Source organism: Chrysemys picta, chromosome 2 (assembly GCF_011386835.1).
Source record: "Chrysemys picta bellii isolate R12L10 chromosome 2, ASM1138683v2, whole genome shotgun sequence".
Taxonomy (NCBI): Eukaryota; Metazoa; Chordata; order Testudines; family Emydidae; genus Chrysemys; species Chrysemys picta.
In genome coordinates this window covers 251,400,151-251,424,264 of record NC_088792.1, presented here as the reverse complement: position 1 = coordinate 251,424,264, position 24,114 = coordinate 251,400,151, and the positions used below count along the sequence as shown (strand labels likewise).

Below are 24,114 nucleotides of genomic sequence, written 5' to 3'. Positions count from 1 at the left end.
CATGGAAGACAGGAACGATTCCAGAGGACTGGAAAAGGGCCCTATATTTGCCCATCTATCAAAAGGGGAATAAGGACAACCCAGGAAAGTACAGACCAGTCAGCTTAACATCTGTACCCAGAAAGATAATGGAGCAAATAATTACGCAATCAATTTGCAAAGACCTAGAAGGTGATAAATCTATGACTGTTACTTATCAAGAACAAATTGTGTCAAACCAACCTAATAGATTTCTTTGACAAGGTAACAAGCATTGTGGATAGGAGGGAAGTGGTAGATGTGGTATCTTGATTTTTAGTAAGGCTTTTGATACTGTCTCACATGACCTTTTCATAAACAAACTAGGGAAATATAACCTAGATGGAGCTATTATAAGGTGAGTGCATAACTGGTTGGAAAACTGCTCCCAGAGAGTAGTTATCAATGGTTCAGAGTCAAGTTGGAAGGGCATATCAAGTGGGGTCCTGCAGAGATCAGTCCTGGGCCTGGTTCTGTTCAATATCTTTATCAATGATTTAGATAATGGTATAGAGCGTACACTTATAAAATTTGCGGACAATACCAAACTGGGAGAAATTGCAAGTGCTTTGGAGGATAGCATTAAAATACAAATACAAAGAACACCACTTAAGAAGGAACAATCAGTTGCACACGTACAAAATGGGAAATGACTGCCTAGGAAGGAGTACTGCAGAAAGGGATCTGGGGGTCATAGTGGATCACAAGTTAAATATGAGTCAACAGTGTAACACTGTTTCCCCCCCCAAAAAAACAAACGAACAGCGAACATCATTCTGGGATGTATTAACAGGAGTGTTGTAAGCAAGATGCGAGAAGTAATTCTCCTGCTCTACTCTGCACTGATATGGCTGCAACTAGAGTATTGTGTCCAGGTCTGGGTGCCAGATTTGAGGAAAGACGTGAACAAATTGGAGAAAGTCCAGAGGAGAACAACAAAAAAGATTATAAGTCTAGAAAGCTTATATGGGGAAAGATTGAAATAAATGGGTCTGTTTAGTCTGGAGAAGAGAAGATTGAGTGGGGACATAACAGTTTTCCAGTATATAAAATGTTGTTACAAGAAGATGGGAGAAAAATGATTTTCGTTAACCTCTGAGGATAGGACAAAAACAATGGGCTTAAATTTTGGCAAAGGGTGTTTAGGTTGAACATTAGGAAAAACTTCCTAGCTGTCCAGGTAGTTAAGCACTGGAATAAATTGCCTAGGGAGGTTATGGAATCTCTGTCATTGTAGGTTTTTAAGAGCAGGTTACCTGAGATAGAGAAGCTGTAAGAGGAGTTTGTTGATTACCAGTTGATGCAGAAATCAGATATTCCTCAGTGTGTATGGGAGGAGGCAGCACTACAAACTGACACAGATAACAATACAATGTGCAGTACAGGATGGACACTGTGGGTATATCTTAGCAAGTGTCAAAAGCCCTAGTGGTTTTCTCAAATTCCCATTACAGTGCAAGGTTACCAGGCTTATCTTAGTTTTACCCCCCTCAAATGCAGGAGAGGAGTGTTCAGTCTTTTTAAAAAAAAAATTAAGACACCATTCAGAGCAAACCTTGGACTAGATGGGACACTGTCCCCTGTTTTTTTTCCCCAAGTGAAGCTGGCAAATCCTGAGCTATGTTTCAAGTTAGAGCCACCAAAAGAAATTATAAGAAAAGCAAAGGGGGCTGCATGGCAATATAATAAAGCACATGAATAAAATGTGAAACTAAATTAGATATTAAATGAAATGTGGAATCTAAATTTTTTATCTATGGTTTATCTTCAAATTAATTCAGTTAAATTCAATTACTTTTTTTACATTCATTGAATGTATTGTTTGTGTTTTAACTTTATTTATTTATTTTTGAATCTGATTACTTTAGTTTGCTGTAAATGTAATAGAAATAATATACAAACCAAATATTGGTAATATTTGTACTACAGAGTGGAGTGCGGTGGCACCTTAAAGACTAACAGATTTATTTGGGCAAAGTGGGGTTTTACCCACAAAAGCTTATGCCCAAATAAATCTGCTAGTCTTTAAGGTGCCATCGGACTCCTAGTTGTTTTTGTGGATACAGACTAAAACAGCTACCCCTCATGTACTATAAAGTGTTTTTTCAAACGGCTGATCAATCACTATGACAAGGTGACATGCAAAATAAACATTGTTGTATTGTTTTCTTTTTTCTTATGAACTGGAATCTCCTGTGGAATCTCCAACCATTCAGGTTTCAGCAAATAATTGTTTATATTAACATCCACTGGTTTGTATTGCCTATAGAACTCTCACGTGGACTAGACTTTAGTATGAATTAGGAGATTTAAGTGTTTCATATGCACTATTTAAGCAGCGTACATTTTAAATCAAACCATTAAGTGTTGCTTGGATTAAAAACCTGGACTATTGTAGTCAAGGACCGAAGATGAGCGTCCCTGTTTTTGGCAATGACCTAACACACCACCTGGAACGTCTCCCTCTTCAGCCTTGACTCTCCCTCGTTGGGGCTGTAAAGCTCGCTCTGAAGGACAGCGAGCCCGGGGCATCTCAGGGACAACGCAGCTTTATCTCGATCTACCACAATTAAGCTCTGCCAAGCACTTGTCCGGCAGTGTCGCTTCTCCAGCCAGGGAAGTGTAAGGGGGTGACCGACACAGGGATGTCCGTGCCCGGCCCGCGGCAATCACGCGGGTGGGTCCCTCAGACCACCGTCCTCACGGGCAGAACAGGCAGCAGTTGGCTGTTGCCGCTGGAGACTATAGCTCCCAGCATGCGCCGCTCCTCCCGGTTACCAGCTGTCGAGCGGCGCGTGCTGGGAACGAACAGTTCTACGCCGGCCGCCCCGCCTCCTCCCTACGCAGGTCCGCTCGCTCTTCCCAGGACACGAACAGCCCTCCCTAAGCCGCTTCAGTGCGGGCTGAGGGACTTTTTCTTCCGCTTTCTAAGGTGCTGAGTGACTTGATTAGCATCCAATCAGTGTTTGTCTTTGTGCCGCTAGTAACCAATGAAAGGGGCAGCTAGCAGGGTAGCAGTTGGTGGCGTTTGTGTGAGAGTCCGGCATCCGACCCCAGTGGGGAGGGGGCGAATCGCATTTAAAGGGCTAGTCCCAGAGTTGCCGGAAAGTTGTGTGGAGTTAGGGGGGTCGGCGGGGTCCTGTCAGGCGACACTCGCGTCGCGGCTGACGGCTCAGCGCGCCGCCACCCAACAGCAGCAGCATGGAGCAGGCAGCACCGAGAAGGTACCGAGTCCCCTCCCTGCCTTGGCAATGGGAGCAGCTGGCGGCGTGATCTGGTGGGTGGGGGCAGGAGCTGGGGCTAGGCCTCGCTAGGCACCACCGGGGCTACGGGCGGCTCCGCCCTCCTGGTATCCCCCTTCTCTCCCCACTTAGGGCGACGGGAAGAGACATTACCCTCCTATGGGGGGAGAGGTATTGATCCTCCCCCCCCCCGCCTTAGCACTAACCCCTCATGGGGAAGGGGAGAGACCCTGATTCTCCTCTCCCCCCAGGCTTGGCACTACCCACCTCGCCCATGGGAGGGGGGGGAGAGACCCTGGTCTTCCCTCTCCCCAAGCCTTGCCATTCACCCCATGTTAGGGTAGATATGAAGACTGACATGTGCTTGCACAATTTAGCACTAATTCCGTGGGGGGTGGGAATACAGAATTGGTAAAATGCACCCCCTCCCCCAAGCCTTAAAGTTATTCTTCCCCCAGCTCAGGAATTAACCTTTGCTTCTTACAAATTTAGTTTATTCCCTATGAGTGGAGGGGTGGGGGAGGAGAGCATAAAAACACCCAACACTAAAACTAATCCAGGAGGGAAATCATAACATCTCACTCTTCTGTCTCTAGAACTAGTTTTGGGGATGGTGAGGAGACTGTAACAAACCTCCTTTGAATGCAGTTCTAGTCTGAACCTGACTACACATGACATTGGGGATTCCATATTTTTATCTTGATTACTTCTAAATCAAATCTGCTCTTTTTTAAGTGTTGGCCTTGTATATCTTAACTAATGGATTAAGCTAAATCAGAAAAGGCATAATATTCTGGAATAACTAAATTTCCAAGTGTAGACAAACCCTTATTGGGCTCAACAGAGGGCTGATGGGATGAAACTAAATCTGAGAGATACAGGAGTTCAGACTACATGGTCTAATGCAGCAGTTCTCAAACTGCGGGTTAGGATTCCAAAATGGGTAGCAACCCCATTTTAATGGGTTGCCAGGGTTGGCGTTAGACTTGCTGGGGCTTTCGGCTGAAACCAAAGTCTGAGCCCCACCGCCCAGGACTGAAGCCCTCATGCTTTGGTGTCCCTCAAGGCAGCAGTGCCTGAGCTTTGGCCCCCTGCCTGAGGCAGTGGGGCTTGGGCTTTGGTACCCCTTCCTGGGGTCATGTAGTAATTTTTGTTGTCAGAAGAGGGTCATGGTGCAATGAAATTTGAGAAACTCTGGTCAATGGTTCCTTCTGGCTTTAAACTCTATATTTTTAAAACTAATTCTGAGGGAGAAATTGACATATGTGCCCAGCCTTAAAATAACTTTAAGAAGATCCCTTCTCCTCCCCCTCCACCCCACTATGTGAGGAAATTAGGAAATGATATGTTTGAGGGTGAGGTCGCATAGCTGCATAAGAGAGCCCCTATACTCTTCCCCTTCTTAAATAGGTATGGCAGGGTCCTTGTTACTAACAGTAAAGTTTTCTAGTTGAAATTATCTTTCTAATTGAGTTTAGCCATTGGATTTTTGCAGGTCAAAGGGAAGGAAAGTCTCTTCCCCCCCCCCCCCCCCATCTAAAATATACCTAAAATGAAGGAAAGGGAAAGAGAAGGGTATATAGACATCATTTCATAATACTACTACATATAGCATTTGTACCAGATTATTAGTGACCTGAAATATCAACTTTTTTGCTGTAATAACTTAAATCCATATGGCATCCAAGTTGTCCAGTACTCTGCCTGTGTCTCCAATCCTGCCGTGTAATGTGACATGGGTGGATAACCACTAACTTTAGTCAGGCTCTGGGCATGTATCACAGTGCAGCATTTAGGGCAGTGGTTCTCAAACTTTTGTACTGGTGACCCCTTTCAAATAGCAACCCCCCTTATAAATTAAAAACGCTTTTTAATATATTTAACACCGTTGTAAATGCTGGATGCAAAGCAGGGTTTGGGGTGGAAGCTGACCCCCCCCCATGTAATAACCTCGTGACTCCCTGAGGGATCCCGACTCCCAGTTTGAGAACCCCTGATTTAGGGACTATATTGGTAAAGTATATTGCTCTTACATTTGAAAGATCCTGCTTTTTCAGTGCTCCCTTTAAGATCTCATTTTAAAAAAAGTTGCCCAAGTCTAAGACACAGCAGAAGCCAGGAGAATATGTGAATGTTCTGTTGGCTACAAGCAGCAGTCAGTAATACTAAATAAAAGCCGCTGGCAGTGAAATATAGCTTTAGGATACCTAATTGTTTTTGGAGGATAGGGAATTGATAAATCATGATTTATCATCACCACTCCATTTTAATTGTGATTCTTCTGGAGAAAAGCTTTTCATAAACTATTTTTGTAAGCATCTGAAGCTAATTGCAGCTAATGTATTATCTAGAATTTTTATTAGACTATAACAGTACAATAATAAAAGCTATGGACCTCATCCAAACTACTTGGCTGGAGCTTTTATCTGAAAAGCACTGTTAAAATAGCCTCATCTCATAATTAGAGAGATTTATTCAAATAAATCAGGAACATCCAAAATTAGAAACTTAAAACAAAAACCCCTTACTGTTGCAGTATTGACAACCCCAAATGCCCCAAAATCATGAATTAGGTCCCCCCCATATCGTGATAATTAAATACATTTTGAATTTTGAGCCTTTAGGCTTCATGTCTTTAGGCTTTTCTCCACAACCATGAAGACTAGAAACTTGATTCCAGGAGTTGTTGCTTTGTGTAAAACACCAAGGCTCTGTCTAATCACAAATGTTGTTATACTGCCTTACCTGTGTTGGTATAGTTAATGCAGTACAGCTCACCCTAGTGTGGATGCAATGATAGTAGTATAAAATGCTTATACCACTATAGCTTATTGATGAGTAGAGGAAGGGGAATAGTACCATACAAGTATACCTATTTCAGTTAGAGGTGGTTGTATTTTCTTTAACAGAAGTAGCTATAATTGTACAAAATCTCTCTGTTGACCAGGCCTAAATATCACAAGGATAGCAATACAGTTTTGAGAGTTATCAACACTGCATATATTAAGTTATAGGAACCATCATGCGTCAGGGCAAACACCCAGCCAAACTGATTGGGTGGGGAGTTAGGAAGAAACTTTCTTTGGGAGCAGGTTATCCTATGACTGCTGATTGCCAGCTTTCTTGTATCTTTCCTCTGAAGCATCTGTTACCAGGTTATTGTTAGAGAGAGGGTTACAGAATTAGATGACTCTGTTTTGATCCAGCATGGCAACTTTTGTGTTCTTATGTAAAATCATAAATATTTTAAAACAAAAGTTGTATATATTAATGACAACTTTGAGTGGTTTTTTGTTTTTGTTTTGTTTTTAGGTGCATGTGCTTTTTGTTTTATCTGGCATATATTAAATCTAATACCAACTTCTTTAAGTCTTTTGATTTGGGATTTTGCTCACTATTTACTCATTGTTTGGAACCCATTGCTACTTCATTGACTATCTGTTGCCTATACTAGAAATACAGCTACATTGGTTCATCAAGTCTGTCAAATACTGATACAATTGCACAATCTAAAATTAATCCATTGAGAATTTATATTCTACTTTTTCCCCAGGTGAAATGAATAGTATCTATTAAAAACAAAAACAACAACCACCTTGTATTTCTATAGCCCTTCCAGAACCTCATAGCACTTTACAAGTACTAACAAACTAAGCCCAAAATTTGCCCTCTTGGACTGTACTTCCACTGACTTCAGTGGGAGTTTTGTTTACTCTGGGTGCAGGTTCAGACCCTAAACCAGGGCCACCCAGAGGATTCAGGGGGCCTGGGGCAAAGCGGGGGGAGTGGACATAAAAAAAGGCATCATCTGCTGCGGCACTTGTACTCATCGGGCGGCGCTCCAAGTCTTTGGCGGCGGGTCCCTCACTGGCTCCGGGTCTTCTGCGGCACTGAAGGATCCCCCCGCCGCCGAAGTGCCGCTCAAGTCCTGGAGCGAGGTGAAGGACCCCTCACCACCGAAGTGCCAGCGAAGACCCGGAGCGCTGCCGGATGAGTAAAAATTAAAAAGGCGCCTCTAGCCAGGAAAGGGATTCTCAGTCAGGGCTCGCGGGGCCCATGCGGAGCCTGGGGCCTGGGGCAAATTGCCCCACTTGCCCCCCCTCTGGGTGGCCCTGCCCTAAACTTCATAGTGCAGTAGGTGTCTGTCCCTGATTTATAAATGGATAAACAAGCATAGTGACTAAGACCAAAACTTTCACTAACTTTATGTGCCTCAATCTTTGGTCTTCAATTTGGGATACCTAAGGCCTGATTTCAGTGGGGGTCACAGGATGCTCCTCATCTGTGGAAAAACAAGCTTTAGTTGTCTCAAGTTTGGCACCTAAACAGAGGCACCCAAAATTAGTGTACACTTCTGAAAGCTTTAGTGTAAGTGACTTTCCCAGTGTTACAGGGGGCAGGAGGAAGTGGTACTACCATCCCCAAGCATTCAAAATTCTTAAAGTTGGCTGAATTAAAAGATTTTTTTTTTTTAAAGTCGGCTTGTTACTTTTTTTTTTTTTTTTTTAAATCTTCTGGTTTCTGAACCTTTGGGATACACTTATGCCACATTTTTGAGGCTCTTTCTTTGCTACCAAGAGAGCAAGACACTTCGTTTGCTCTCACATGAAGGCTGAGGTTCTCCTGTATTTACATAACTTCAGGAGCTGGGGCTATACAAAAGATACCAAATATTTCAAGACATGTGACTTAAAATTGTGTGAATTAGCAAAATTTGGCAAGGAACAAGAGGTCTGACACTTATTTGCTCACTGTAGACATTAAACCACTTTTGTGGATGAAACTAGCATTCCCAGCCTTCTGATCTGCAAAGGCAATACTGTTTGGCATCCAACTGATCCTCTGTCCAAACAAAACCACTCTTCTGAAATTTTCCTGTCTGCATCCTCATAAAATCCTGCTTATACGGTGCTTCTAATCTAATGCATAGGTAGTGAAGCACCTTACATTTAAGATTGTAGACCAAGCCAATTTGGAGATTTAGGCCCTGAGACAGCATGGTACTCAAGCATGTACTTAACTTTAAGCATATGAGTAGCACCATTGACTTTAGGGGGACCACTCATGTGCTTCAGTACCTTACTGATTCAGAGTCATGATGAGTCAAAATGTCAGTAGCAAAACTTGTAGGGAGTTTTTCTGAAATCTCCCCCCCCCCCCCCTTTATATTTCCCAGGGAGAAAAAAATTCACCTATTGGCTGAGAATGTGGTCTACGTTCTGGGTTGTGAGAGACCCAGACCAGTGGGGTACAGGAGTCTGGTCTTATTGGGATCCAGGATGTGGGCGGGCGAAGCCCACCCACTGCTAAAGGATCCCCCCAGCCTAAGGGGGGGGTCCACAGGACCTGGAGACCAAAAAATTACGGGGGGGGACAACTAATAAAAGAACAGGGACAGGAGTGAGGTCAAAGGGTCAAAAGAAGGGAACCTGACGGGGACACTGAGCAGAGAACCCCGGACAGCGCCCACTGCTCCTTGAAGGTGTCAAGGGAGCCAGTGGACGCCGCCCAGAGGAACTCTGCCCGGATACGTGAACGAACGGAGGACCGGAAATAGGCCCCACAGTCACAGGAGACTCCATCGGCCAACCTTCTCTCCCTGGTTTTATAGATACAGGAGTCTGGTAGAGGGCAAATATACTGGTCGCTGGATGAGTATTTTTCTGTTCCCTGAGTGACCAGAGCAGGGGCTGCACTAGAGTAATCAGGAACCTGCTAGAACCAGTTAAGGCAGGCAGGCTAATTAAGACACCTGGAGCCAATTAAGAAGCTGCTAGAATCAATTAAGGCAGGCTAATCAGGGCACCTGGGTTTTAAAAAGGAGCTCACTGGAGTTTGTGGTGGGAGTGTGAGGAGCTGGGAGCAAGGGCACAAGGAGCTGAGAGTGTGTGCTGCTGGAGGACTGAGGAGCACAAGCATTATAAGACACCAGGAGGAAGGTCCTGCGGTGAGAATAAGGAAGGTGTTTGGAGGAGGCCATGGGGAAGTAGCCCAGGGAGTTGTAGCTGTCATGCAGCTGTTACAGGAGGCACTATAGACAGCTGCAGTCCACAGGGCCCTGGGCTGGAACCTGGAGTAGAGGGCGGGCCCAGGTTCCCCCCAAACCTCCCAATTGACCTGGACTATGGGTTCTCCCAGAGGGGAAGGTCTCTGGGCTGTTCCCCAACCCACATGGTGAATCTCTGAGGCACGAAAATCTGCCAATAAGCACAAGACCCACCAAGATAGAGGAGGAACTTTGTCACAGGGTGCATAGGTTTGTTTCTTTAGTGGGAGAAGAGATCTGAAAATTCAGGATTTTAATGGGAAATGAGTTTTGGCTTTAAATAGCACAAGTCACTGTCTGTGCTGCCATGGTCCCACTACTAGCTTTAGTGTGCTAGCTTGATCAGTGCTAGAGTGTCTGACTATCCATGCTGGGAAACAATCTCTTAGCTGCTTTATAGAGACACCCTAAAAAAGGTAATCTGAAGTGTCAAACTATTCTTGCTCTCACCCCCCAGTCTAATCCACCTATTTATCCTATTGGCTGGGAAGAACCAGAGTGACTATTTTTGCTTTTGTAATACTTTCAGAGATTCTTCGATGCCATGGTGATTTGTGAGGGTGGTGGCATATGTCTAATAACATAAATAGATTCTAATCACTAGACTTGTGTAGGGATGAGTGTGTCTGTGTGAGCGCATGCACGTATGCCTGCCTGTAGAGGCAGCTGCTGAAAGGGACATATTGCCAGGGGGATGTGTGGAAGACTTTTTGAATTTAGTTCAAAGATAGCAGGGTCTTCTAGTGAATGTTCTGGAGCTCCATGGATGTTGGGAGGGTCCATCCCCTCTCCTCCCTTTGCTTTGTGGAGAAACAAACCATGGTCCTCGAGGGTCTGAAAGAATCCAGAAACTAAAACTGACTTGTAACACTCTTATTTCTCAAACCTGAGTCCTTCAGAGAGCAGCATATGACGCAGTCCAATAGACATACTAGACCACTATAGCTTTTTACTGGGAACTTGGGGCAGGGTGAGAGCTTAAACAAGAAAAGGAGAAGTGGTCTTAACAGCAGGAAACTGAATACCTGCCTTTTCATTATGAATGTTAAGGAGTCCAAGGATGTTTCTTTTAATTTGTTTGGTATATCTACTTTAATTTCTTTTCAGTGAACTATTTTTATAATAGTTGTGAGTTGCATTTTTCTATCTGCACTTTCAACAATGTTTCCTACATCTGTGTGTGAAGCTTAACTTGATACTTTCCTTCCTCTTTACTTAAAAGGACACTATCACATTTGAAATCAAGTCATTAGTTTTAAAAAGTGACTGGAAATAGTTCCAGCCACTACATTTGCCTCTGAATCTTCCTGAGAATCTTTGTTTTGTGGTTCTACAGTAAGTGGGGTTTTTTTTACCCTCTTTAATCTTTCAGTTTTATTAATTTTAACAGTAGTAGAAGGAAAAAGTGCCCTGGCATCCACTTTAAATTATTCCTCCCCATTTCAAACGAATGCTATCAGCAGCCATAAAATTCTGACTCAGCTTTTTTGTTTTTTAAACTGAGATGACTTAAACTTGTCTGTAAATAAACTTAAGTTTTAAAAAAAAATAATAATCCAGGAATGATTCCTTCCCAACACGTGAACTGTGTGTAATTCCCATTCATACTCCTGTCTTCCCTCTTACATTTTTAAAATAGTTTTTATGGGTCTGTGAACATTCGCAGAATAGTAATAGAAAAGAGAGCACAAGTTGCTTTTCTTAACTTTTTTTTTTTCTTTTTTGAGGGTCACCTGTCATTTATTGAAATGAACTTAGCCTATCAACTTTGCTACAAATCATTGTAACATATGAAGATGCATATAGAGCAACAGAATTTGTGGGCTTTACTATTATCTTACTCAGTCACATTTGGTAGTGGGATATCCGTATATGCAAATATAAAGGGACTAATTCTGTTCTCACATTCTGTACAACCCCACTGACTTCACTGGGCTTGCACAGTGTACAAATGAGGGCAGATTTCTACTCAAAATATTTACTGTTAACATGTATGGGCATATAAGTGATGAGATAGATGATAATAGCTTAGGGGTGAGTGATCAATCCTTGAGGGGGCCACTTAGGGATCTGGGGCAAAATCAGTACTTGGTCCTGCTAGTGAAGGCAGGGGGCTGGACTTGATGACCTTTCAAGGTCCCTTCTAGTTCTAGGAGATAGGATATCTCCATTAATTTATTTTATTTAGCCAACTTCTTTCTGAAAACTTTGGGAATTTGTGTGAAATACAAAGTTCTTTGTAGTTCACATGGCTTAAACACTCTATGCACTATTTGCCCACTTCTAGTAAATTAGACCAGTCAATTTGTTACCTTATATTTTAATATTGCAGTATAAATGGGTCTCAGTCATTGTTTTTAGATGTTTCATCTGTCTTCTGGTTCTGTTACAAAGCAAAGTGTCTCTAGCAGTGGTTCTCAACTGTGTGTGTGAGATGTGGGCCACATCCAATACTACCTGCATGGCCCTGAGGATGTCACGTGGGTTGCAAGTGTGTGCTGACTGGGTCACAAGTGGCCCATGGGCCACAGGTTGGAAACCACTGGTCTATAGGTATGTCTATGTCTCATACAGTCATTTTTCTATAATTCATAACAAGATCAATTCATGGAATTCTGGGGTAGCTGCCTTTTGATTTACTCTTTTCTGCTACTTTTTCTCTGGCACCATTAGCAGACATCTGCTATTAATTTTGTAAAATCTCTTTACCTCATGATCACTGAATGACAATAAGGTGATGTTTCTTTAACCAATCTAGCCTTTTCTGGCCATTAACTACCTTGTCAAACTGTGTGTGTGTATATATATGTGTGTGTATATATATATATATATATATATATATATAAACTGTGGTAAATCTTCTATATAACTGTGCTAACATATTCAATGCTGCAGTGATGTTTGGGTAGTACTAAATGTGGATGTTCCATTAGCTAGGCTTTATTAAAAACAAATTTGTCAGTATATGAACTCATTCCCAGGTTGATGGGAGGTATCTAGTGTGTCTTTTTCAGAAATTTATACCCAGTTGGGGACTGAGGAGGCTGATCCTATGGAGGGAACATTGGCATGTATTTATTTTAACTGACTTGTTATACTATATTGCCATGCTAGCTTCTGTTCTGAGCAAACTTTCTGAGCCTCCCTTCCTACTCCATTTATTGTCCGTTTATGCCGCCCTCCTCCCCAACACATTGCAAACCCAGTTATCTATGTTTCTAATGATCGAATCACCCATTACTAATATCGGTCTCTTCCTAATAACTGGAGTTCCCTCCCAGTGCAAGAGGATACTACAACATCATCTGGAAGGAGGGTCCCAACTATGGGATCGTTTCCCTCTGCTCCAGTTGGATGTTCTCCTTCCAAAAAAGAATTTGAAGAGCAACTACGAAAAGACACACAAAGTAACAGCATTTTTTTTTTTTTTAAGGTGACAGATCTGAGGAACTGTCTCAGATTGAGGTGTCAATAGAGGTTTTTGAAACAGATTGGTAAATTAAACAGTAGTAAGTCACTAGGACCAGATGGGATTTACCCAAGAGTTCTGGAAGGAACTCAGATATGAAGTTTCATATCTAACAACTGGGGTATGTAACCTATCACTTTAAATCCACCTCTAAACCAAAGAAGCAATTGAAACACATTATTTATTTTAAAGCTCCAGAGGCAATCCTGGCTATTACAGGCCAGTAAGCTGAACTTCAGTACCAGTTGGTTGAAACTATAGTAAAGAACAGAGTTATCAAACATATAGGTGAATGTGATTTGTTAGGATAGAGTCAACATGGCTTTTCTAAAAGGAAATCATACCTATTATGATTACCCATATACTATTAGAATTCTTTGGGAGTGGTGGAGTCAACAAACATGTGGACAAGGGAGATTCAGTTGACGTAGTGTACTTGGACTTTCAGAAAGTCTTTGAGGGAACCTTGTCAAAGGCTATTACCCCATAACTGTTTAATTTGGTTAAGAGGGAATGTTCAGTCATGGATCAGTAACTGTTTTAAAATGACTGGGACTGCTCATCTTGGAAAAGAGACTACTAAGGGGGGATATGATAGAAGTCTATAAAATCATGACTGGTGTGAAGGGGTGAATAACACTTCCTTATTTACTTTCTCCACATTACACAAGAATAAGAGATGACTGACTGGCTGAAATTAATAGGCAGCAGGTTTAAAACAAAAGGAAATACTATTCGCATAACACAGTCAACCTCTGGATTCCTTGCCCAGAGTTGTTGTGAAGGCCAAAAGTATAACTGGGTGAAAAAAAGAATTAGATAAGTTCATGGAGGTTAGGTCCATCAATGGCTATTAGCCAAGATGGTCAGGGACACAACCCCATGATCTGGGTGTCCTATAGCCTCTGATTGCTGGAAGCTGGACCTGAGTGACAGGGGATGGATCCAGGGCCGGCTCTAGGTTTTTTTGCTGCCCCAAGCAAAAAAATTTTTGGCTGCCCCCCCTTCCCCCCCTCCCCCCTGTTCTTTTTTTTTTTTTGGCTTTTACACATGTTTGCACTTTGCAGTTTTGTTTTGACTTTTAAAAATTAAAAAAAAAATGAAAACAGAGAATTTGTAGTTAGTGAAATAAATAAAACAATTTCCTACTAGTGTAATTTTAACATTTAATTTTAACAAAAACACAATTACAAACAATTTGAGTTCAACTATACACTGTAGTGAAAAACTTTAGTGTCTTCCAGTTTCTCATAAATTAAAAGAATTTATATGAACTGAATTTTTCTGGTTTTTTTTATACTTACGTAGTCTTTTAATAAGTCAGTGAAATCTAAATTTTTTGCAATAGTACTTTCAATTGAAATTAATGCCAGTCCTGACATACAACTTTGAGACATGGTGGACCTCAAATAATTTTTTAGTAATTTCAGTTTTGAGAAACTGCGCTCACCAGAAGCCACTGATACTGGTAATGTTAAAAGAATGCGGAATGCTATAGCAGTGTTTGGAGTGAAAAAATCATTTCTTGCTATAAATTCTAATACTTTTAGAGGAGAAGTTTTAGGACTTACTAGCTCAGATAAAGCTATTAATTCATCATACAATTCTACTGCATCAATGTCAGCAGCATTATCAGTACTGAGCGCTAAATGTAGGTCTTGGCACTGCTTCATGAGGTCTTCTTTGGAAAACTGATTTTTAATATTTCCAATATCGTATAAAAATTCAAAAGTTTCACAATGACCATGCAACTGACAAAATCTTTCTTCAATGGAAGTTATAGCTACATCCAAAATACAACAGAAACATTTAACTTTAAACCTTTCATTTGGATCGAGAATAGGATCATCATGAGCCTCATAACAAAACTGTCTTGTTTTTTTCCGAGGATGAATGAATTTTTGAGGTGCAAACGTTGGTTCAAAATCAAGATCCTCTGCTATTGTTGCTGCTTTCATCTGAACGGTATTTTTTAAATATTCCAGCATTTTATTCAAAATCATCTTTGCCTCGGATATGTCTATGGTTATGTTCTGCATATCTTTGCTGGTCAAATTGATTTCGAATATTGTGCCAAATAACCGCGCAACATGAAAATTGAAACTGCATCATTTTCTGAGCCAATGTTTCAGCTTCATGTTGAAATGAAGGATCATACGACAAGTCCTGGCTTATTTCAAATAGTGCATCGTAAATCTCTCCCGATGAACATCGGAATGGTCTAATAGCTTCTATCCTGCTTTCCCATCTAGTTTGACTCAGAGGTTTAAGTGTGAGTGTTTGTTCAAGATGCTCCTTCAAGACTGCCCAACGGTGTGTGGAAGCACTAAAAAGGTTGTAAATTGCTTGCACTGTGGTAAAATATGAAACGGCATCTTTAGATGATTTGGCGGCATCACTCTCAACCAGATTGAGCGAATGCGCATGGCAAGGAATGAAGAAAGCTTGATTGTTTAAATTCAATATTCTTTGCTGTACACCTGCATGTCGTCCTCGCATGTTTGAGCCGTTATCATACCCTTGGCCGTGCATATTTTCTAAAGGTATTCCATAGTGTTCCAATCTCTGTAGAATTACATCTGTGAGGGCTTTTCCAGTGGTTTCGTTCACTGGTATAAATTCTAGAAAGTGTTCACAAATTTTCACTTATGCATTTTCATCAGTTTTCAGAAATCGTAAAACTATTGACTTTTGCTCAGATCTTGAGTACAATCAACTATAATTGAGTAATATTTGGCATGTTTCAAATTCGATAAAATTTCATTACGCACTCCATTAGAAATTAATTCTATTATCTCATTTTGTGTATTTTTACCCAAATAATGGGTGTGAATCTCTCCATCTTTCACTCTTCGTACATGCTCAGCCATAACATTATCAAATTTTGTCAATAACTCAACCAATTTTAAGAAATTTCCATTGTTATTCTCATATAAAATATCTGAGGATCCATGGAATGCGAGGCACTGTTCGGCTAGGAAATTAATGATTGCCAGTAAACTTCCAACACTGCTTGCCAACGTAGAATTTCTGAATTTAGTTGACGTTGCTGTACCGCACCGATTATTGTACCAGTACGTAATCTATTTGAGAGCTCAATCCAATTTGTCTATGAGCATAAATGATTTTTTTGATGTTTTCAAATGCTGATGCAAATTTCGCCAGTCATTAAAACCTGCAGTTGCCAGAAAAATGTCCGAGTTACAGAACAGTTTGCAGCAAAAACAAAAAACTACATCTTTGGTCTGTGAATACACTAACCACGATCTATTAATTTGTTCCCCATTTTTCACTTTTTTTTTTTCTTCGTACTGGATGGCCTAAATCGACTATTTGACTCATTAAATGGATATTCAAATGTAGGATCTGGTTTTGAAGGGCCTTTTTTCACAACAATAATTCACATTGTAACAGTAATTATTGTCAGCCATGTACTTGGATCCGATCCTATGTCAGTCTCTCCACCTTCCAATAATGGTTCTTCAGTTTTAGATTTGGATAACAGTTCTTCACTTCTGGACTCTTCAGCTGAAGTAGTAAATCTTTGGATGGATTGTGATTGTTCATCTTTATCAGTTAGTGAAGATAATCTTTGGTCAGATTGTTGTTTACCTTTATCAGTTGATAAAGGTAATCTTTGGTTCGATCGGTCTTCATCAGTTGATGAATAATCACCTTCAATGCGTTGCTTAGAGCTTTCTCCTCGATTGTCGACTTTTTTAAAATACTTTTTTGAAGTATGAGAGTTTTTTCTAATTCTTTTTGCTGTTTCTCTCTTTGTTGCCGGTAAGCAGCACCAGAAAGTAGTTTTTGTTTTTGACCCGGCATTTTAGCCCTATAACCACTGGCACCAACGCAAAACGGAAATTAGTGCGAATGGCGCCGATAGGGCAGCACAGTGCACACACGTAATTGTGATTTCAGTGACCGTGTCACGACATGACATGATATTTTTCACGTCATGCTCCTATTGCACTACTGTACTTGCCGTAGATAAGGCGCTAGTCATTGGGGCAAGAGAGCTCCCCATGAGCTCTGATACACACTGGACCCAGCCCTGCTGGTGTTTGCCCAGCGCTGAGGCCGCCCAGCTGGGAGCCTGAGGGGCATGCAATGGAGAGAGCTCTGTGGCTGGAGGAACCAAGAAAGAGGTGCTGGGCTTGCTGGGCAGATGCTGCTCCTCTCTGCCAGGTCGCTCGCCCCCTGCAGGAGGGGAGGCAGAAAGACTCCAGGCACTGGAGTGCTGTGAGGGGCTGGGGAGGGAGGCAGCAGCCTCTGGGGCTCCAGCAGGCAGAAGCTCCCAAGGGGTCCTGGGGACCCTCCCGCCTGGCCCGACTCTTACCTTGCTGCAGATCTGGCCTGAGGTGGAGTCATCTCCGGTCACCGCCGCTCCCAGGGCCAGGGGTTGGGGCTGCTGCTGGATCCCAGCCCTGCTCATCCTTGGGCTTTGCCTTGGCCCTGGCACGAGCTGGGCTCAGCCCAGGCTGCCGCTCCACTTGCCTCTCCCCTCCCCTGGCAGGAGGCGGCGCAGAGAGGAGGAGGCAGAGGCGGGGACAAGCCGAGGAGGAGCGGACCGCCTGGGCGCCATGTTCCCCCATCCTCTGCAGCCGGAGCAGGGCTGTGCTACCGGCTCCCGTCTGAGGGGGAGGTGGCCGCTTCCCGCTGCCCGCAGGAGAGCAGCGTGAACAAGTGGAGGAGCGGCCCGTCCTCTGAAGCCGGGGCAGGGCTGCGCTACCGGCTCCCGCCGCTCTCCTGGTGTCAGTGCCCACCCCCCAGGCGGAGCCGGTAGCGCGGCCCTGCCCCGGCTGCAGAGGACGGGCCGCTCCTCGGCTTGTTCGCGCTGCTCTCCTGCGGGCAGCGGCCACTTACCCCCCAGGCGGGAGCTGGTAGCTCGGCATTTTGCCACCCCATACATTTTGCTGCCCTAGGCACCAGCTTGTTTAGCTGGTGCCTAGAGCTGCCCCTGGATGGATCACTCAATAATTGCCCTGTTCTGTTTGTTCCCTCTGAAGCAGCTGGCATGAGTCACTGTCAGAAGCCCAGATACTGGGCTATGGTCTGACCCAGCATGGCCATTCTTATGTAAAGAGTACAGCTCTCCTGTAAGATGCATTCTTAGACTGGTAACAATGAATGCTTCAGGCAGTCATTGCAGAACCCAATAAATCATTCTCTTCTTTTTCAATGTGTCTGCAAGGGAGATAAAGCAAACTCTAAGGCTGGAAACTTTTTTTTCCTAATTTTTGTGGAAGATTATGAGTAAGGCTGTGAATCTTTCACGGAAGTCAGTCTGTGACTTCCACAGCTGCACTGGCTGCTGCTTCGGCGGCCCCAGGCAACATTCTGGGAGCAGCAGCAGCACCACAGGCTGCAACTCGAGCTCCTACCCCCCCAAGCAGGTAAGATTTAGTTAAGGATATTTTTAGTAAAAGTCACAGGCAGATCACTGGCCGTGACTTTTTGGTTATTGCCTGTGACCTGTCCATGACTTTTTTTACTAAAAATACCTGTGACTAAATTGTAGCCTTAATTATGAGGACTAGCTGCACAGCTTTCCCCACTGGTATAGCTCAGTACTTCCTTGCACTCCTGCAACACTGCTTGGTGGACCGTCTTGGTGAATAACATCACAATGAATTTTGCTGGTCTGCCCTTTGCTTTTTTGACTAAGGCCATTCTCTATATGCTAAGTCATCCAGAGTCAGGACAGCCTAAAGGGGATGTAGAGGAGATTACTATCATGCTTGTGCCTAAGTTTACCCTGTTAACTGTCGACAGCCCTAATAGGCAGGGTTAACTCGTGCAATTAACTAAAAAAAATTAAATTACTGTATATACTCGTTCATAAGCCAAATATTTTGGGTAAAAAAGTGACGCATCAAAGAGCGGGGGTTGGCTTATAAATGGGTTTACACCAAAATTTGATAATTTTAAACTCTATGGAATCATTGAGTTGAATATCTAATACATTGTCATTTTGTTTACCTGGAGCGTCTGCAGGCATGGAGCCCCTCCTGACCAGCAGCTTACCCTGATGGGCCAGGAGCCAAAGTTTTCCAACCCCTGAAATATAGGGTCGGCTTATGAAAGGGTCATACAATTTTTGCTATTTTTACCTATCTGTTTTGGGGGGTCGGCTTATAAACAAACGGGCTAATAAACGAGTATATACGGTAATTGTGATTAATCGCAGTTTTAATTGCATTGTTAAACAATAGCATACTAATTGAAATGTATGAAATCTTGGATGTTTTTCCACATTTTTCATATATATAGTATTCTGTGTTGTAATTGAAGTCAGGTACATTAGTTTTGATTATAAATATTTGTACTGTAACAATGATAAAAGAACAAGTATTTTTCAATTCACCTAATACAAGTACTGTAGTGCAATCTCTATCATGAAAGTTGAACTTACAAATGTAGAATTATGTACAAAAAAATTGCATTCGAAAATAAAACAATTTCTTTATTTATTTTTGATTACATGTACTTGCACTGTAAACAAAAAGTGAGCACTGTACACTGTGTATTCTGTGTTGTAACTGAAATAAATATATTTGAAAATGTAGAAAACATCCAAAAATATTTAAATTGTATTCTATTGTTTAACAGTGTGATTAATCGCACTTTAAAAAAAAAAAATCACTTGACAGCCATACTTCCTCTATCAGATGCGCATCTCCAAGGCTCAACAAAATTTGAAAGCCAGATCAGGAAAATAATTCCCAATCTCATTTTACCCTCCCCTCTCCCTAGCTTCCAAGGCACAATGGCATAGCCATAGCCTATACAGCACAGGCCAAAAGTCCCAATGGACATGCCACTTACCATCTCTGAGGCTGCCCCAAGACTGCAAAGAATCTTGGGGAAGCTTTAAAAAAAAAAAATCTAGCCACCCTTCCTAGAATATGAACAACAACTTCTTGTCACTTTTTAATAAATTAGTTACAGCACTTGCACTGGCCAGACCCTCTAGGACAGAGCCCTTATCAGTGGTTGAGTGGCTGGCAAACTTGAGGGGGAGAAAACAAGAGAAGTCATCATTAGTCTTTCTCACCCCCCCGCCCCTCTCTCAACTTGAAAAATCTGGAGCGGTAGAGGCAGTATCTGAGGACTGAGAAGGAATCTGATAGTCTTTCTAAGGAGACTGTTGCAGTAGCGAAGGACAGCGTTGCAGTTTCCAGGGACAGCATTGCCATGGCCCAAGAAAGTACAGAAAAAGGAATGCAGAGGTAACTCTTGGAGGCAATACAAAGCCAAAATGCCCCTTTGCAGCAAATACAACAAGGAGTCTGGTGGCACCTTAAAGACTAACAGATTAAGGTGCCACCAGACTCCTTGTTGTTTTTGTAGATACAGACTAACACGGCTACCCCCTGATACTTTGCAGCAAATGTTACTGTTAAGGCAGCAGGCAATGCACTACTGCAAAACAGCACCCACCCATGTTATGCAGCCTCTGGACAATGTGGACTACTGTGAGCAACAACTTCTACTCCCCACTGTACCCTCAGAACACTGCTCCCAGAGGCTATTCCTTTCTAGCCCCTAGTTTAGGGCACCAAGAACAGTGCACCTGGATTCCCAGCTCTCTTGAGCCCTCTATTGCCCTTGATAACTTTGAGCTACAGAAGTCTGACAAACTAGAAAAGGCAGTGCGAATACCTGCTTTTCTGTGATGAGGAGTTCCCCCCACAACTCGTTGTGTTGGGCCCTGCCCTACACTGTTGGATTTTGCTGTTTCATTTTACAGCTAGTTTAATGAAAGGGTTCTTTGTAGTTGTTTCTTTCATAATTAAAAGCTGTTTTTTCATTTTTTTGTGCATTTTGTTTAATAATAACTCTTAATTTAGGGTTACCATATTTCAGCAAGCAAAAAAGAGGATGGGAGAAGCCCTGCCCTAGCCCTGCCCACTTGTCCCCTGACTGCCCCCTCCTGCGACCCCTGCTCCTAACTGCCCTCCAGAACCCCACCACCTACCTAAGCCTCCCTGTTCCTTATCCCCTAACTGCCCCTTCCTAAGGCCCCCCCAAATGCCCCCCAGCACCCTATCCCCTACCTGTACCCTGACTGCCCAAAACCTTATCCACACCTCCACCCCCAGAAAGCCTCCCCCGAACTCCCAACCCCCCCATCTCTTGACTGCCCCCTCCAGAACCTCCCTGTCCCTTCTCCGACCCCCTGGCCCCCTTGTTGTTGGCCTTCACCTAATGTCTCTGGGAGCTTGCTCAGGAACAGCCTGAGCTGTTCGTTCTGGCACGCTGTTGAGCGGGGGAGGAGCTCCAGACTGCCGGAGGCGAATGCAGGGAGGGAGGGAGTGCTCTCAGCTGCAGGGGGGAGGAGGGGCTCTCTCTGGCTGTTGGAGCCCCATGTAAGTGGCACCATCCGGCCGCCTGCCCTGTTAGCCGCGCGCGCTCTGCATGGGCGGGGGATAGTCCGGACATTTACAAATTCCCCCCGGACGCTATTTTTAGCTCAAAAAGCCGGACATGTGCGGGGGAATCCGGACGAATGGTAACCCTACTTAATTTAATTCATAGAGAGTTGACAGTTCATTTTACACAAAATCATTGGTTGCACTAATTCTTAAGGGCTTACAAACAAATGCTGTCAAAAACAAGATACAGTAGGGATTGCCACAATGTTGCACTTCTGCCCATAAACAACACAGAACTGCACAACAATCCCATGGAGTGGGGGCAGGGATGGAATTTAACAGCTGGAAATGCAGCTGCACAGTTTCAGGCCTGAGCCTCAAAATAAGAGCAATAGGTACCCCTGACAATATTGCCCTGGCTGTGTGCGTTTTGTATTGGGTGCCTTGCTGGCTGTTCAAACCACTGAGCAAGTCTCTGCACCTCCGCCTCCCCTGCACCTGTAAGGCTTTTTCCCTCACTCTTAAATATTGTACAAAATACCATGGGCTGCTACAGTCTTCGGGACTTTTGTTTTCTGCTGCTTTCAAGCTATTCCACAAATAGCACCATCTCCCTTTCAGAAAGCTAAATGCACACTCTGTCATTCTGCAACTAATGCGGTGCTAGTTAAATTGTTCCTCCCTTCTTTCCCAATGGCCCTGTTTAATGAAGACATTCACAGGTCATCAAGGGTAAGCGGAATCTCCCAGGATAATTGTAGCAATGTCCATACTACTATTGTCCATAGTGTTTCTGGGGGCAAACAGTCCTTCCTCCATTAATTTAAAAAGAGCTGAGTTCCAAAACATCCTAGCACTGTGGACCCTTTCAGACCACCTAGCATTTAAGTGTAAATCTGCTCTGGTGGTTGGCAATCCTCTGGAACACTATGGTAGGGTTACCATATTTTGTGCCTCCAAATGGAGGACATTCCACGGCTCCCGGCCCCGCCCCCTGCCCCGCCCCCTGCCCCGCCCCAACTCCGCCCCCTCCCAAAGTCTCCGCCCCCTCCCCTGCTTCCCGCGAACATTTAATTTGCGGGAAGCCTGAAGCAGGTAAGGGGAGGGGGATGGGGGGAGGAGGTGCGGCCCAGGCTGGCCCCCCCGGCCTGCCCAGCACTGCCGGCCGGCGCACCCCCCCGGCCCCGGGACCCCGGACCGGCCCCCCGGCTCAGCGCACCCCCACGGCTCCCGGCCCGGCGCACCCCCCGGCCCGGCGCACCCCCCGCGGCTCCGCAACCCGGGACCGGCTCCGGGACCGGCCCCCCGGCTCAGCGCGGCTCCGCGGCCCGGCACACCCCCGCGGCTCCGCGGCCCCGGACCGGCTCCCGGACCGGCCCCGCGCACCCCCCGCGGCCCGGGATCGGCTCCCGGACCGCCCCCCGGCCCGGCGCACCCCCGCGGCTCCGCGGCCCCGGACCGGCTCCCGGACCGGCCCCGCGCACCCCCGCGGCCCGGCGCACCTCCCCGGCCCCGCGGCCCGGCGCACCCCCGTGGCCCGGCGGCCCCGCGCCCAGCCCGGCCGGGCACTGCGACCCCGGCCCAGCCCCGCATCGGCCCCGGCCAAAGAGGCCCCGGCCGATCCCTCCCGATTTTCCCGGACGTGCCCGGCTTTTGGGGATTTCCCCCCAGACGGGGATTTGAGCCCCCAAAAGCCGGACATGTCCGGGAAAATCTGGACGTATGGTAACCCTAACTATGGGGAAATACCCTTTCCTGTTTATGAATTCTGAGCTCTGATTTAGTGATATAGGGCTTAGCCAAATAACAGGCACATGGGTCCCATCAATTGCTCCAATATAGTTTGTGAATTCCATGTGTGCAAAGCCATCTATAATCTTCTAAGCATTGCCAAGGTTTATAACCCAGTGCAACAGTACCTTTGTCATGGCCTTATACACCTGTATGAGAATGGCCCCAATGCTTGCTTTCTCCTTGCTGAATTGGTTTGCAGCAGACCGGTAGTATTTGGGGTGACTTCCAGATAGTTATGGGGCACCAATGTTGGTACGCTGCTGCTCTAGGTCCGGGTTCAGCACATATCTCCAGAAAGGTTTCTTTCTCCATCCTGAAATTCATTGGCCGCTGCTGATCATCCCTGGTCTGCAGAGCAATCCTCTCCCACCAATCCACATTGCCTTCCTGAGTCCAGAAACAATAGCTTTGAAGCTGCACCAGGAACCAATACTCTTACTATCTGTGGCTTGATGTCTTCCTTGTCCAAGACAGTGTTCATCAGAGCTCAAGCTTTTCCTTTTGTATTGCACTGAATGGCCAGTTTCAGCTTTTACCATAGAAAAAATTGTGGAACTCTGTGCAGAAGTATGCAAGACCTAGTATCTCTTTCAATTTGTGCAAACACTTTATCACAGCTTTTGCTGCATATGTTACAGGCAACCATTTAGTCCAATGTTTCTGTAGTAATACAGCTTCCAGCCTTCATGTTGAAACATCTCTGAGGACCATGATCCTTTCCAGCTAAAGAATTGCATAACTGATACTAATGATAATTAAATCTTTGAACACTTTTTCATTCTCTGGCATTCATGCCTATTCAGCATCTTTGTGAAGGAGTTTTCTTAAGTGAGTTATTTGGGGATGAACTTACTGACCTAGTTCAATATGTGAATTCCTTGTTTGTTATTTGGATGTCCTGATGTTCCAAGTTCCTTGACACTTGGAATTATGAGACACTATTCCCTTAGGATCAAGTTCTGTCCTAAGTAATGTAGGTAATTTCAGTTGTTTGAAACTGACATTTGACTCTATTCAATTGAAGGTTGTTTCTTATTACAATGTCCAGAACTTTTTACAATGATTCCTGATGTCCAATAGTGGTGCTGCTCCAAACTGCCATCAGTGTACACTTTTGTGGTCTCCTGAAAGACCTGACACTTATGGTGAAATACTTTTGTTACT

At 44.2% G+C, this 24,114-nt stretch overlaps 1 protein-coding gene across 7 annotated transcripts in view; it reads left to right on the top strand.

The window, feature by feature from the left end:
- The first annotated feature begins 2,796 nt into the window (after window positions 1-2,796).
- Window positions 2,797-24,114, top strand: part of STK3 (serine/threonine kinase 3) — a 298,853-nt gene continuing 277,535 nt past the window's right edge. For 2 of the 7 annotated variants that reach the window (XM_065582172.1, XM_042845092.2), the window contains exon 1: window positions 2,994-3,242. In XM_065582172.1, the coding sequence (XP_065438244.1) occupies window positions 3,009-3,242 (234 nt within the window). In that variant the 5' untranslated portion in view covers window positions 2,994-3,008. Of the gene's footprint in view, window positions 2,951-2,992; window positions 3,296-24,114 lie in introns of those variants that run through there. The other 5 variants (XM_065582173.1, XM_065582171.1, XM_065582168.1 and 2 more) reach the window with 5 other exon arrangements.